The sequence below is a fragment of the Corvus kubaryi genome, unplaced genomic scaffold, assembly GCF_017639235.1.
Source record: "Corvus kubaryi isolate FWS band 111438036 unplaced genomic scaffold, C.kubaryi_AGA036_p1.0 37120, whole genome shotgun sequence".
In the NCBI taxonomy this organism is placed as follows: Eukaryota; Metazoa; Chordata; class Aves; order Passeriformes; family Corvidae; genus Corvus; species Corvus kubaryi.
Window position 1 is genome coordinate 59,148 of NW_024581030.1, and position 15,975 is coordinate 75,122.

Genomic DNA, 15,975 nt, shown 5'->3' on the forward strand with positions numbered 1-15,975 from the left:
TCCAGCAAGACATTTGCTTCCTCTTTGGTTCACTTCCAAAAGAAAACTCCTTGGCCTTAGCAGAGATCACACCTAACCAGGAAATGGCAAAAGATACCTACTTTTTGTCCCAGTATTTCATCTGTTGAAGTGTCCCAGAAAACTTATTTATAGGTCACTGCAATCACTTTCAAGGTAACCAACAGCTTATCTAAATATAACCTCACTTGCAGGTACAGTTCCTACTGAGGCAAGGTATTTGAGAACAAATGTGCATTGCAGCTGCCTGAACAGGACTGGTTTGCAACAGCCCAAGAGATTTTATTGGACTGATAACGTTGGTTACTCAATATTGCAAAGAACTGCAAAAGTCTTTTGACTGTTGCATTTTTTTGTTGTGTTCTCATAATTTTCTCCCCTTGGTCCATTCCTTGCTGTTCCCCCATGTCATGCACATTCAGAGTCCAGCACCAAGCAGGTCACAGTGACAGAAGATGTATCAAAAGAGCAGAACTCTGCATGAAATCCTAACTGTAAGGACACAGAAATCTATTTATTGAAGCAAAGAACATCTTTCGTGAATACCACCACACTGAAAAAATTATTACAAAATCGAGGCTATCCCTTCCAAGCACAAAACCCTCTTGATGATCAAACAAGCAGTGACCTCTACAGAGAAATGCTCTCGTTCACAGAATACTGCACAAAAAGCCTTTGCTGCAACTAGTTCTTACCTTTTTAAGATGACCTAGTCGGAGTTTGAAGATTTCCTCCTGTTCGTGGTATTCTGCTAATGTTAACCTGCGTAAAAAAGAGAGACTCAACACATTAGGTTTCAAGATGTGATAAAGTGAACAATCTGCAAATACACATTGTCAGTGGAAGTAACAACTCCACAGAGTAAATCAACAGCACAAAATTTTTAGATAAACTCTGCAATCTGTATCTTTTAATAATCAGTCTAAAGGAGAACAAAACCTTAAACCTCAACAACATACATTAATTTCAAATCCAAGTCCCTAATAACACCTATCTAGGCTACTGATTGACTTTTAACTACGACAGCTAAACCATAATCTAAATATAGAAAAGTGAACCCCAAATATTCCACATCTTATTTTTCCATGTAAAGTTTGCTTTACTGATTCATTTCCAAATTTTTCTTTGTAACAAAAGCTGGATAATTTCAACACATATATTCACTCTGAGACTAGAAGCACACCTGGCCACACAGCCACTGTAAACAGAGCAATGACCTGGGATTCAGAACTTCTTCCTGTTTCATGTTCTGCCAAGTGGCTTCCAGGGAAACCTTGGGAAATTTACTTTATTGTATTTTTGACTTCACATGTACTTACGAGAAGCAATGAGATAAGGGGAATAATCCCTATTTTATTGATAGCAAATGATGTGCGAAGTTTCTGCTCTAGGTGGTTGGTAAAAAGAAGTTTCATAACATTTTCAATGTCTTTTCCACACCAAGCGTGCCACGTAGGACAGAGGCAAAGCACAGCCTTACACTAAAACAGTGACAGAGCCAATCACTTGTGAAATACAATGACACGCTGAGATCTTTAGGATTAGAAAAATGAATCACTATATTAATTGTCTCATTACTACCAACAAGGAATTTGGTAAAAGCATCCCATGTGAACATAAAACTATGAAGCCCTTATCAACTGCATCTGTTCACTCTGTAAACAAGATCTGCACGTGACAGCATACAAATATCTTTTTTTAAACCTAAACTGAGTTCAAAGCATATCCCAGGAGGATTCCTGTAAGAGCAGTTATGCTCTACCACAGTACTTCACACAGGGTTAGTGCAGGAGGCCTCCAGAGCATCAACACCTCAACTTCTTTCAAGGGGGGGCCGAGTCCTACATCCGTGCAGGGAGACCTTACTCAGTACATTGAGATGAGGGAGCATTCATCTCATCAAGTGCTCCTCTTCAAATGCCCCAGGCTTCCCTCTGTTGATAATGCAGAGTCCACGTACTTGAAACAAGGCCTAAAGCAGTTGCCACCCGATAAATTTAATGGAAAACTTGTAAGCCAAGTTCCCAATGAAAGAATCTTGAGCAGAAGGAACTACTTATTACAAATTAAAGATACATATAAAACAAAGCCAGTACCAAAAATGGTCACATGTTGTCTCATTTCAAATAAAACTGCTGGGGGCCCTGAGCTGGACTTGATGGTCCTTGGGAGTCCCCTCCAACTCAGGATATTCTGTGATTCTATGACTCTAATTTGCACACGCAGCCTGAATTTTAATTAGATTCAGATAATCTAAAAGACCGTCCCAAGAGTTTAGGTCTTTGTGATTCTGTGATTCTTTGGTTGCTGTTGCTGTGTAAGGAATTAAGAGACAATTGAATAAACCAGCAACAAGGTTTGCACATATACTCGTGCACAAATAAAAAACACCATCAATCAGTCCATTCATTAGGGCAGAGATGTAACGAGCACCACCAGGCTAACACTGCCCAAAACAGCCTGTCACAGCAACCACCACAAAAATCAAGGGGGCTGTGAGACAAACACCGTCCCGTTTCACAGAAACATGCTGGAAACCCCCTACCTACCCCTAGTGCTGCCCAAGCTGCCCTAATGAATCTCAACCAGCCCCAGCAGATTAATCTTCCTGAATGAAAATTCTTTTCTCATTCACAGGCTAGAAACTCATTTTGGGAGAGCTTGTGTTTAAATTCGCATCACAGGACCTTCTTCTCCTTTTTAAGACACAGCAACAACCATGAACCAAAGAGGAACCAAAAATCAAAAAGGAATTTGGCTGTCTGCTTCTCATTCAACTTTTAGAAACGTTTATATTTAAATTGCCTAAAAGTCAGCCTCTTATGTAAGAGTTCCACAATGAAAAGCCCCCCTCCAGAAGTCAGAAAATTTTGTTCCTGATACACAATGGTCCAACAAATGCACTTACTGGATAACTAATGATTAAGCAAGTAGTCAGTCCAGTTGCGACAGCTGACTTGCAAAAATCCCAGTGTTTTCACATAAGCTACAACACTCCACATGAACCATATCCACACCCTGGCAAGCAGTTTTTATCAAGCACATGACAAGAAGCTTTTCTAAACCACAAAGATACCACCCTGAAATATATCAGTGAAGAATGATAAACCAGCAAGAAACAGAGAAATAGACCCGGGAGCCCAAGAGGTTTCCTAGCAGAGCATGGTAAAGCTGGATTATGCCAAGGCAGGCTCACAGCACAAGCAGAAGCATCACAGACATGACAAGGACTCCCAGGGCACATCAGGACCTGTGCTGCCATGTCTCCAGAATAAGCCACACTACAGCTGCACCAGACTGCTGGAGAGAAAGAATTCCACAAAAATGGGGAAAGCTCATCCTGCCTTTTGGAAGTGAAAGGTTACCACAACGAATAGCAACAATTCTAAATATCCATGTACAGACATTCCATTTGCTTCTCCCAGCTCAAACCTGGCAATACAAAAAGAGGACTTAAAAGTTTTATTTAGTTCTTTTCAGGCTCCCTTGGCCAGAACAAGGGGAGAAATGTCTCCAACCAACTTAGTTATTTGCAGGAAGCACCCAGTGCTCTCCACCACAACTCACCTGATCTGCAGGTACCTGTATCCCATTTGGGAGCTGAGGGCACCCTAAATATCAGGATTCACCCAGACTTCTGCCATCTTTGCTGAGACTGCGAAGGCAGTGGGAGCTTTTGCTTCACATGCCCTTTTAAAGATCAAGACCAAGAATTCAAAGGGCTTCCAGAATTCTGAGGTCAAGTCAAGCCCAGGAGATTTAATAACGAAAAATGAAAAATGTCAATGAGAGTTATGGTATTAACCTACAGCAATAAAATGAAGTCTATAAAGGGAATCAGGAGAAGGCAGGGCTAAATCTATAACTAAATGTATTTCCAAGCCACAGAAACTCCTGAAAAAATAATGTTTTAAATTTCTTTCGAGACCCAGCTTTACTCTAGAAGAATATCAAGTCTCTTAGAGCATCAGTAATTTCAAAAGAGGCAGGGGAAAAAAAATAAAATCCATGAGAAGAGTAGCACTTCCACCATTTCCCTGAGTCACGTATGTGTGAAGAACTGTTTTGGAGAACAGGCCAATGCTCAATGCACTGTCTCTATAACATAGAGAGCATCTTATTCCTTTAGCATCCCAAATGAATTATTTCAAAACTCTTAACTCAGAATTCTCCACAGTAAACACACAGATATCAAGGTTTCTAAATGTGTACAATTTTGTTTTCCTTAAAAAAAAGCACCATAGATACCCGGCTACCAATATAAATTCTGAACTTGCAACACTAAAGTCAGACCCCACTTTTCAAACCTGACACAACAGGAATACTAAAAACATTACTGGACTCATAAAAAAAAAATAAAGCTAATCTCATACAAAGTCTGGACTCAGCAATGATCCTTCTTTCACTTCAATGAAAACTATTTAGAACTGGAGCCAGATGTTGCTGAATGCCAGGCTAATTCCACAACATTCATTTGTGCATGGAGTGAAGCCTGGAGGCAAGGGCAAGATTCCATTTCCCAGGAGAGATTTTGTGCTCTAATCAAAGCATGTGGCTTTGCCACGCACCAAGAAGGCCACAGAACCTACGTTTCATTTTCTGCTCCGTTGGTCTTGTTCTTGCGCTGCTTCTGCTCGGTGCTTGCTGGAGGGGTCTGGCCCATCGCCGGGGGCTTCCGCTTTGCTAACATTTTTCGTTGTCTTTCTATTTCTTCCCGCTGTGAATTTATCCTTTCCTGTTGCCTGAAAAGCAGAGAGAAAAAAAAAAAAACCACGACACAGATAACTAAGGGTGTGCACTTGGTTGTCTTCAACATCTGTTCTTACCAGATTGGAGCCATGAATTTCAAATCAGTTGTACTTGTAAGATTTGTAACAAAATATTTTTGTACAGAAAAGTGGGATGTGCCAAACATGATGAGTCAGAATTTTAAAGGTATTTTTACACAAAATGGGATTTTTTTCCTGGCTCACAGAAACCCTTCAGTAAGTAAAAGGTTTAATCCATGCAGAGGACATCCAAAGGAGTTGTTAACCCCACAGAATCCCAGGATCCATGGCAAGTCACTAACTTTCCACACACTTTTTCCTAGAAGCCTCTGTTCTAAATCTCAGATTTTCCTGGTAAAACTATTCCTGAAGTCTGGCACTGTTTGAGAAAGTATCCTTACACTTCAAAAGTACAGTTAAGCTATCCTAAATTCTCTGGAATATAACCAGCACCATTCCTGATTTCACTAAGAAACCATCTCTCTCCCAAGACAAAAAGACTATCTTGAAACATTTTACAGTGATAAAAGCACTCTTGAAATTTCAAGTCTGAATGACCTAAACATTTGCAGACCTAATTCCCCCTTAAAAAGGGACTGAGACTGCAGGTAAGTATTCCAGAAGTATTTTTTCCATGTCTTACAGCACAAACTAAGGAAGAATTATGAAGTCCTTAATCTGTGCCTAACAAGAGCTGCACCTCCCTATCACTACAGAAGAGTGTTGTGATTTTAAAGGATCACACATAGCTCCCCTAGTGCAATTAATTTGCCAAGTCCTACTTAAAGGTCTAGGCCAGGTGGGAATTGGCTGGGTATTTCCATTAACATCCTGCATAAAGGGTCTCTGATCTTCATTTCCAGGTTTCTGCAGCCCCTTTGATCACTGTTACCAGAAGGCAAAACAAGTTAAATAGTATGGATTTTCTCTTTCAAGCTTCTCCACTTTCTACTTTCAAAAAAAAAAAAAAAAAAAAAAAAGGCAAGCTAATTAGCCTTCTTTGACTAATATATGCAAGGATGCAAATCAAATTGATTCACTCAGGATGTATGTGAGATTTTGGTCCACCCCTCCATCCCAAGCACTACACAGCCAGGTGGGTGCACTGAGGATTCCCAACAGGTAACAACAGTTAGCCCAAAGGCCAACTCAAACCATTCCATTCCAATTCAAGTCTCTGGAAGTTTCAGTGGAAATGGATTTCTCACTTCAGTGTGAATAAGTTCCCCATTGTCAGGAGTTCCTATCTGATCCTTCCATGCATCAGTCACACCATTCTCACATTCTGACGTGCAAGACATCACACACAACTGTTGGGGTTTTTTTCCATTTCTTCCTCTGAAGTTAAAGACAATCCTGTTTGTCCTCACTTGATGAGGTTCTGGAAGGCATAGCCATCTGTCCACTGCTCCGTGAAGGATGCGCCGTGCCGCACCGTGGTGAAGTGCCCCAGCCTCAATCGATCCTGCATGCTCTTATCTCGGCATGCCATCTTCTCCTGCTTTGACTGAAAGCAAAATAAAGCCACATAAAAATACAAGCCATAAATTACTAGCTAAGGGCTGTGCTGCGTTTTAAATCACCACCAATTCTTACCACTTTCTATTATTTCAGTTCTGCTTATCTGAAACCCAGCTGAATATCATTGATCAAGTTATTGCTGGTGCTTTGCACTGGTCTGACAGGCGTTTGTTCACCTCCATCCTGACATTTCAGCCTCACTCTTCCCTCCTGATGACTGCCTGGGCAGCTCACCCATCCTATGATCAGCTGAAATCAGCCTGGCAGTAGGATTAGAACTATCCCTTTGTATCAGTAACTTAGCTAGACTGCAGGCCCAGCTCTGATCAGACCCTTATTCAGGAGATGAAGAAAGAAAACGCACCTTGAATCACTATTAAGACTAAGATACAGTGATCAGCCAGCTCAGTCCTAGCCTTGTACCATGTCCTGAAGTGACACAATCTCAGTTAGGTCACCACTCTGGAGAAGGGAGCCCTGCTCAGCCAAGAACAATCAGCTCTGTGACAAAAATCAACTCAGACTGCATGTCTGCTACCAGCCAGCACCTGGGTAGTTTTGCCCATCCAGTACCCACAAACAATAGGTGTAACTGGCCAACAGGTGAAAGAGCAATCAAACCCCCACAATGTTTAACCATCAGGAAAGCTGGACATCTTTCAATACCTAAGCAGGCTGGATGCTGGTGAACAACAGCCTGGCACTGGCCCCAGTGTGTTGTTTTCAGTGTTACACAAAGCAACGATCTCCGACTTTGCTGTTTGAAAGAACAGAGCATATCTGCAACTCCACTGCACAATGGGACACTGCTCCTGCATCCCCAGAGCTGCAAGGAGTTGCTTTTCAGGTGTATGGGTTTCCAAATCAAGCAATGCCTGCTGCATTTAGAGCTCTTTCTCTTAGGCAAGAGATCACTCTGACACTGTGCAAAGTGACCAAATCTGAACCACTTCAGTCTTTGGATTACATTCCTTTTTGCAGAGGAATAATTCATGACAGAATTCCAGTTATCTTTTATCACTAAAGCAACAGGAGCAGGTTTTTACTGTTAAGAAGATAGAGATGCTTTCAAGGACATGAACTGCAGAGATGTCTCCTGCTCACCTTTTCTATAAGAAGCTTCTTGCTCATCGTTACGCATCGATTCAACCGCTCCTTGTACTTCTCCAGCATCTTTTGCTGCTCGTCTATCTGCCGTCTCAAATCACAGTTGGCCTAAAAGTGAACAGAGGACAAAGCCTGTGACTTTAAACCACTCAGAAGAGGCAAACTAAGCATCACTTAGGAAGAAGTTTCTCCAGCTAGCTGTGGGGATCAGATTAAAGTCAGCAAACCAGCAGGACAAAAGAACAGGTTTTGTTTAGCAAAACATCCAAGACAAACTCTTAAATTTTTAACTCACATCTTAACACCCCTCTAGAACAGGGAAGTTCTGTCATCCTGGTTTACATGTAAGGAACTAAGGTACAAAGAGAATAAAGACAAGCAAAGGTATTTTAATTTTTTTTTGTTGTTATTAAACATTTAAGACCTTGCCACAGCTACCAAGCCTCAAAATAGCTTAGTCATTGCTGGACTATCCTCCGTCTTTAGCCACAATACTGGCAGAGGAAAAGGATGGGGGAACTCCCTTTGTACTTTCAGTCAAATTCTTGTTTGAGTCACTTTCCATCAGCCCCTCTACACAGACTGCTCTCAGTGGCAGCTGCTGCTTCACACCACCACAGCATGCAGCAGGACTGTATGTGCAACCACTTTCATTAACAGAGTCAAATTTAACCACTTCCCTTCCAACTAGTAGTCTAGTAAAAACAAAATAATAATAATAATTAAAAATAAAAAATCTATTTCCTGCTTCATGGATTGTTTCCACAAACTCACATGTGCCCCGTGTCTCCGTAAGCTTGACTGAGCTCTTTCAGGTGCTGAGACCACACACACAAAGCCTTCCCTCTACTCCCTTTAATGTCCTTTCTAATGCTTTTCAACACTTCTCAAGAGCTGCCTCTCCAGCTGATGAAAGCTAAGTCAATTAGAACTCCTCCATTAAGACAAGATCCTTGATTAGAAGGTATTTATCTTTTATTGACGAATACTAATGGGTTAAGAGCTTCATCCTTTTGGTTTGGCCAAAGCATGTTCTCATCTCTATACAGGCCTCTGACTCTCCTGTCAGAACATTACTTCCCAGGCTACTGAGAGGCTACTGGACATGCTGCCAAACAAAAGGCAGAGTCAGCTCCTCAGAACTTAGAAGAGGGGAGAACTGGGTGGAGGGAAAAGGGCAGTGGTGGAGTCACCATCCCTGGAAGTGTTCAAAAAACGTGCGGATGTGGCACTTGAGGACATGGTTTAGTGAGAACGTGCTGATGGTGCTACACTGATGGTTGGACTTGGTGATCTTCAAGGTCTTCTCCAACCTTAAATGATTCCATGATTCTGTGAATTCTGCAGAGAAACCTGTTAGGTTAGCCAGCAAAATACACAAGTGTGCAACAGATCAAAGGGAGGCCAGCACTGCTGAAGACACAAACAACTGAGCTACAACAACTCTGCGCTGTATATGCCCAGACACTGCCTAGATTCAAGCAGGCCCACAGTGTCTACAAGCCAGACAATTACCCTGCAAGCAAGGGACAACCAGAGTTACCACAGTATCCACAGGCCAGACAATTATCCTGCTGGTAAGGGATCACTGGATTTGTTTTACCTTGCAACTATTGGTTCTACAGCTGGTGTACAAGCCCCTGCTCTGCAGCCTGGCTGGCACAAGCATTTTAAGTACATTTAAATAGCAGCTTTTAGAAGAGTTGTCCCACTTTAAATACTTACTCTTAATAAGTCATCTATCCTCCCCTCCTTCTTCTCCAAGTCAGAGTTCTTACTGTTTTCTAGTGCAGATATTTTTTCCATTGTGAGGTCAGACTGTAGGGAAAAATCACCATAAACCACATTTAAGACAAATGGATAATGTTTCAAATAACCAGCACTAATGTCCCAGTGTAACCTGCTCTGATCTGAACTGCTGGGTCTTTTGAGAACTGATCCCCTGCATCCTGTCAGTCAGGGGAAGAATGTTCTCCATTATTCATTTTGTTGTTGCATGGTGGGCTCCTCCAGCACAGAAGGTGCAGTCAGCCAGCACAGAGCTCTGAAGAGCACAAACTGGTAACTCTCAACAGCCTAAAATATCCTCGGTGTCCTGCGAATTTTACATTTATAGTTGAGTTTTGCACACTCTTTGGTGGTCTCTATGCAGGAGAGCTTGTAAAGAAAAAAGGCTTAAGAAAAAAAAACCCCACCACATCAAATCCCAGCCCTCAGCTGGAATATCAAATTTATGATCTTTCATGAGCACAGACAACCACCTGCAGACAAAGACAACACCTGTGGGGCTCTAAAGTGGTCCTGTGACAGATAACACAGGTCTTCATTTTAAAATATTATAACAGATTGACAGCAAGAGTATTGGGCACAAGCTTTTGTTTCTGATAAACTGATGTATTAGTACCCACTGGGGACAGGAGCTTTATAGTTCTTGAGTGAAAACTATCTGGAAAGTTTTATGGGGTGTAGCACATCTCAAATACCTTCAGTGAAGCAGTGAAATGAGAGTTATACCCAGGAACAGAAGACACACACTATATTCTTCAAACATTTCAGATTCAGCACTCCAATTAAAGGGTGGGGAAGAAAAGGTGAAGGAGTCAGTATGTACATGAACACAGCATCTAGAACAGCCAAGTCAACACAGAGGAAACTCTCCAGAACCGCACACACAGATTTCACACTTGTGGCTAGCAGGCACCTATTCTGTTTCTGAGAAGAGATTGCAGAGACTTACCTGTGGAGTTATGTAACTGTTCTCCAAATTTCAAGCTTGCCTGGAAGCCAACACCATGGAGTAAGAGACAAACTTGGCTGACTGTTGCTTCCTGACATATGCCCAGTATGGAAAAGCTCAAACAGAGCACCTGCCAGCATGGCACATCATGCAAGATGGGCCTAAATCCCAAGAGACAAAGAGGAGGCCTGGGCAGGTCACCTCATCTCTGCCTCAACTTGGTTCATGCTTCCTGCCTGCAGGAAAAGCTTTGCCATGGGAGGCACCATGCAGGATGTCTGTGCAGAACCTGGTGCAGCTGGTGGCCAAACAGCAGAAAGTGTCTTTAGTAAGTGACTGTTATTTCACTTAGACAAGTGCACAGACATGCTTGCCCTGTGTCAGAGAAAGTCAGGATACATGCTCTTACATGTGACTTCACCCCAAGTCACCTCAGAGCACTCAGGCCCTAGCACTGACTGAAAACACCGAGGAGGTAACATCATGCTGACTTGCTTTTGGCACTGCCACAAGTGATTCAAGCTGGGGATCACTGAAGTTGATCTATTTTTTAATTCTATCAACTCCAGACAGGCTTGGAAGGGAAAAACCAAGAATGTGTACACGTCGTCATCATGCAACCAAACATTTTCCTAGATTCTTTCCTGCACATGTATGCTCCACCTAGACCTCTGGGGAATATCATGAAGCTAAACACTGGCAGATAGCTTGCTCAGATAACATCTTGCTAAGAACATGGACCTTGTGGGCATGTTAAGCACAGAAGAAAATAAAAACACCTTGTTCCCTCCAGGCAGGACCACTGTTTTAAGCACGGGTGTTGGGACAGCCAAGACTGACATAATCTCTGGCAGGTTCTTGAGTTGTGGCATCATTCTCACACACATACCTCTCCATGCACTGTCAGGAAACAGGCATCTTCCCAGACCAGCATTTTAACAACACAGACAACAAATGCAACCCTAGTGACACAACAGAGGCCGGACTTGAGCAAGTGAGTGCCCCCAGAGGGGGATTGCTGTCCTTGGTGAACAGAGAACTTGTACCACCTGCAGGGTTAATGGAGAATGGACCTTCCCAGCAACAAAATCACCTCTGACAGAGACTGGTGAGGAAATGATTGTTTAAAAATTGCTCAAGGGAAGACACAAAGAGATCTGAGATGAAAAACCAAAGAAGATTAAAAGCAGGCTTGGAGAAGAAATAAACCAGGTGCACTGCAGATAAAGCTGGGCCCCCTGGTAAGCAACAGAAGATGACACAGCTAAAAGAATCTCAATAATTTAAAAGGTACCAAAAAGATAGCAGTACAGTCAGAAGAGCTACTCCTCTTCTTGACTCCAGGTCAGTGAAGTTGCTGGGAAGCACTTTCAGGAACACACCATGTTCCACCTTGACAGGACAAACTATTCCATGAGTGGACACTACAGAGGTCAAAGAGCTGCCAGCCAGACTGTGGCTATTGGTACTGTAAGCAATGTGATGCACCATGGCCCAGCGCTTGAACAGACCCAGTGCTTGAACAGAGACATTCACAACTATCACTCAGGTTTCCTTCACACCTTCACTTCCAGAGAGAGGAAGAACACTGAGGATACAACAGAGCAGAAACAGAGCTGAGGTGTTCCTCTCCCAAGCACAATCACACACAGCTCATGAACTGCCCACAGCACTGACACAGAAAAGCTTCAGTAGCAGATTGGACAAAGTCCAGCAGCAGCAATTGAAAACATTCTTTACAGGATGAGGAACAAAGCTCAGAGCAATTCACTTCACTCAGTAGTTACAGATGGAGTTGGGAATACTGGCTCTTCTCACTGGAAACATCATGTCCACTAGCAGTGGCACCCTCTAGCACAGCGGACAAGCTGCATTGAGCTTCAACCTCACATCCAAGAGCTATATTGTCTAGTGAGCTATACCTGTGACTGTTTGTGCTGGATGGAAATCTGTTTTTGGGAGGTGCAGGAATGCTCAGTGTTCCCTGATCCAGTAGAAGATGGGCTGCCTTGCTGGGCCTGTAAAAGAAAGTTGTGTATTGTTACATGTCCCCCAGCACGACCACCAGTGCCCGTGCAGATACATTCATCTCCACACCGGAGCTGCAGCCTGGCCTGCACCACACTTTCATGTTCAGGTTTAAGGATGCTCTAGAGATTCAGTTCAGTAAAACTAGAGCCAGTTTCTTCCAAGAAGCCTGACCCAACCTGCTGAAGACAAAGCTTTTAAAAGCCTGATATAATTCACGGCAGCTGAGATTAAGCAAGGCCAAACCAAACACTTCTCACAACAAAACTATACTTCTATCTTTTGCTTTTCTCCATCTATTGGATTATCCTCTCAGATGACATAATTCTGATCTATGTAAGATTTTGAGCTGCTAACTTAAAACTCACACCCATTTTATTAAACAAGCAAAGCCTGGCACCTAGAACTCTTCACAAGGAAGATGAACTTACCAGAAGGTGATAGACTGAGGTCAGCAAAAATGAGGCTGCACTTGGGCAGAAAACCTTCAAATTCCCCATCCCTTAACTAGACACATGCCTTAGGATTCAAATCTTTTCAGAGCTGCTCACCGAGACAAAAGTAAAACAGAGGCCACCTCCCCTCTGTGCCAGCTGCTCATTCTCTAGCCGCTGCTTCGCCAGCATCACCGACATCAGCGTTGGCAGAGCAGAGTGTTCCTCCTGCGGCTCCTTGGCTGCGCTGCCGTCTACCCCATACAGCGGCTGCTCCACTCGCCGCTGCAACACAGTCAAAAAACAGACAATGAACTACTTTTTTTTTTTTTTAATTAAAGAAAAAAGTGATTCTCTGACTCTGCCAAAACTGTTGTCAGTGAAGCAGCAGCTCAGGAATGAGCAGGCAGCATGGTGAGGATCTGATAACTCAAACAGGACTCCTGCAGTGATTATTCCAACAGCAGACAGCAACAAGGAAATGAAGTTAACAATTAAGAAAAACCCTAACAAATGAACACCCAGGACAGAATTCCTTGTCAGTTAACACATCCTCTTCCTTTGCAAATACATGTGCTTCAGAGTCAGTGGAGCAAAACAGATTGCAGGTCCAAAAATCTACGTTGGGATTTTGGTCAATGCATTCACAATTATATTTTTTTATGCTTCTTAAGGACTCAAACAGCCAATTCCATGATACACTGCTATTCTGGTGAAGTAAACTGAGTCAGCACTGCTAAATGGCAGCAACCTAACCATGTCTAGGACCCAGACATCAGGATAAGCTCACTTCTGTCATTACAGCTGGGGCCCATCTCCTGCAATGTAAGCAAAGTACTACTTCATTCCCAAAATCCTTTAAAGGTCCATTACATCTCTTAAGGGCCAGCTCCTTTCTCCTGCAGTAGGTTAGTTTTCCAGCTGTGGTGGAGGAACTGGGTTTAGCAACAAGAATCATCTGAGCTACACTGATTACAGCACACAGCATCTCAATGCCTTGGCTTCCAAAGCCACACCATCACTGCTAAAACTTGGCAGCCTGGGTAATAATCAACCAAGTCCTTCCAAGCTCTAACTCTGGGCCAGGCAAATGCCTCCGAGAAAGCAGTCACGTCAGGCTTCAGTTTTTCTCAAAAACCTTAATTGCAACCTGTTTTCTGGCTAACATTACCAATTTCAAGAGTGTGTTTCCTTCCCCAAAAGAATGCTTGTGCCTGAGAGTGGCCTCGCAAGAGTCTCAAGACCTGCAGATCATTCTGATCAAATGAGGAGTGAGACAATTCAAATCAGCCAAGAGATTTGAAGAGTAGTAGTAACATCCTGAAGCCATTACAATTCCTCTGCAAGTTCTGATTGCAGAAATTTTCCAGTACAGTAGAGATTAATTCAGGTCTGGAGGAGGTTTGTATCATGTGAAAGACATTTTAACACTCTGCTTCCTTCCAAGATCACAGTGACACCTGTAATGGCTAAGACACTCAGCGTTCATCTCCCCATTTCTTTGGGGAACAGATCAAACCATTGACATTCAGTTTGTAAGAAGAGGAGGGATCTTGCAAGGGCCCAGAATAGTTTGTTATGAATAAGCAAATATCAGGTTTAGCTGCAAGAGTAAAGAACGGAAGATAAACACAAGCACCTGTGTAAGGAGAGAGAGACAAACTGGCCTGGCTGAAACTAACTGTGACATCAATATTCACCAGAAATACTCTGTTCAACTTTTACCTACTCAACACATAGTGTAGAAGAAGAAAACCAAAGGAAGAATCCACTTGTCCCATTGTGGGCTATCTAATCTGCTGGAATAAAGAATTGTTCCTAATCCCTTACACATCTGCAACAGTCAGAGATGGTATTTCTTCATTAACTTCTCTTATAAGAGATGTATTAGTGAATTAATACATGATAGGATGAAAGTCCATTCAATTAATAGGATATATTTTAGTTTTTAGAAACATTAAAAAGTATCTAGAAGCATATGTGAAGTTCTCCCTTCAAGCAGCATTACAAAGCTTCTGAAATCCAGCAACACATGGAATTCTGAGCAGAGTGTTCAGTGTTGGGGTTTAGTTAAGTATATTCAGGAACTGCACAGAGGTCTCTGCAGAGTAACAGAATTACTGAAGACTTTGCATTTGGCTTTGGGAATACCAACCTTTCCCACAATGTCTCCAGACTTTTGTGACACTCAACAAATGCTGAAAATTTTTAAAGAGGCCCAGCCAAAGGTCAAAACTAAAGCTCAGGCAACAGAGCCTCTGAATACTGCTTTGCTAGTTGCAACAAATTTTTTTAGCTGCTCTGTCCTAAAATGGTTTAAAAATACTGGTCACTTCTTCACATCCAGACCTCACAGAAATGCTGCAAGTAAAGTGGAATTACACGTCAAAAAACAGCACCAGCTGTGCACGTACACACATTTCTCTGCAAACTTTTGCTAATGCCTCTTGCAAGTCGTGTGCACACGAACAGAAGTAAAACGCCTTCCCAAAATAACCGCGGTGTGAACATTGTTCAGGATACCCAAGGGGTCCAATCAAGATCAGAATATCCCTGACTAGTGCTGCACAAACACACAACATACTCCCAACTCCATGGAGAAGTTCATGTACTACAATAGAACACAGGGTAACTAACGGGTCAGCTCTACCTTCATTAAGGACCATAATCCCTCTGCACCCACACAGCATGTTAAAAACATTCATCCTGTACAATTTAAGCTCAGATATTCATGTCAGCTACAGCTGGACTAGCGACTGTCCCAGGGTCCTAGACATGGCTTTGCTTTTAGAACCCAGTTTCAGATTTAAAATGGAGAACAAGCCAAATCACTCACCAAGAGACAATTCCCTATCCAGAACCTTGTATTACCTGTCTGAAGCATGGCCACCAAGTTAATCAATGCCAGGCCACCAGCTGTGTCCCCAAGAACACTCACCGGCAAGGGGTTGGACAGGGAATGCTGCGGAGAGGATCTGGCGACGGGCGGCACGCTTCTGCCGGGACTGGTTCCTGGGCCACTGCCCCCAGCAAACTGGGCACACAAACAGATTTGATCATCATGAATTCCACAGAGATACTACTTTTAACCAAATTTAACACAGACAGAAGAAACACATTTATCTTAAAAATGAAGCCTTATAGGCTTCAGGGAATCATTTAAATAAACTGAAAGTAAATTTTAAGAGGAAAACCTTAACAGTTCATGGAGTTTTCAAAATAACAGAAGTACGTCAGACAAACACTTGTATTTGCACCAAGTACATTTTCCTTTGTAACACAAAAAGATATAGACCTGCACACTTGGCCATAGATCAGTTATTTACTCTATGGAATTAGGAAGTCCACTCCCTGTAAGGAG

General features: G+C 42.6%; 1 protein-coding gene across 7 annotated transcripts in view; it reads right to left on the minus strand.

The window, feature by feature from the left end:
* The window catches only part of TLK2 (tousled like kinase 2), a 43,184-nt gene that overhangs the window by 12,143 nt on the left and 15,066 nt on the right, over window positions 1–15,975 (minus strand). For 5 of the 7 annotated variants that reach the window (XM_042021106.1, XM_042021102.1, XM_042021105.1 and 2 more), the window contains 8 exons: window positions 15,553–15,648; window positions 12,732–12,899; window positions 12,075–12,170; window positions 9,141–9,233; window positions 7,413–7,523; window positions 6,158–6,294; window positions 4,608–4,760; window positions 714–780 (listed from right to left, as the gene is read on the minus strand). In XM_042021106.1, the coding sequence (XP_041877040.1) occupies window positions 714–780; window positions 4,608–4,760; window positions 6,158–6,294; window positions 7,413–7,523; window positions 9,141–9,233; window positions 12,075–12,170; window positions 12,732–12,899; window positions 15,553–15,648 (921 nt within the window). The remainder of the gene's footprint in view (window positions 1–713; window positions 781–4,607; window positions 4,761–6,157; window positions 6,295–7,412; window positions 7,524–9,140; window positions 9,234–12,074; window positions 12,171–12,731; window positions 12,900–15,552; window positions 15,649–15,975) is intronic. The other 2 variants (XM_042021108.1, XM_042021109.1) reach the window with 2 other exon arrangements.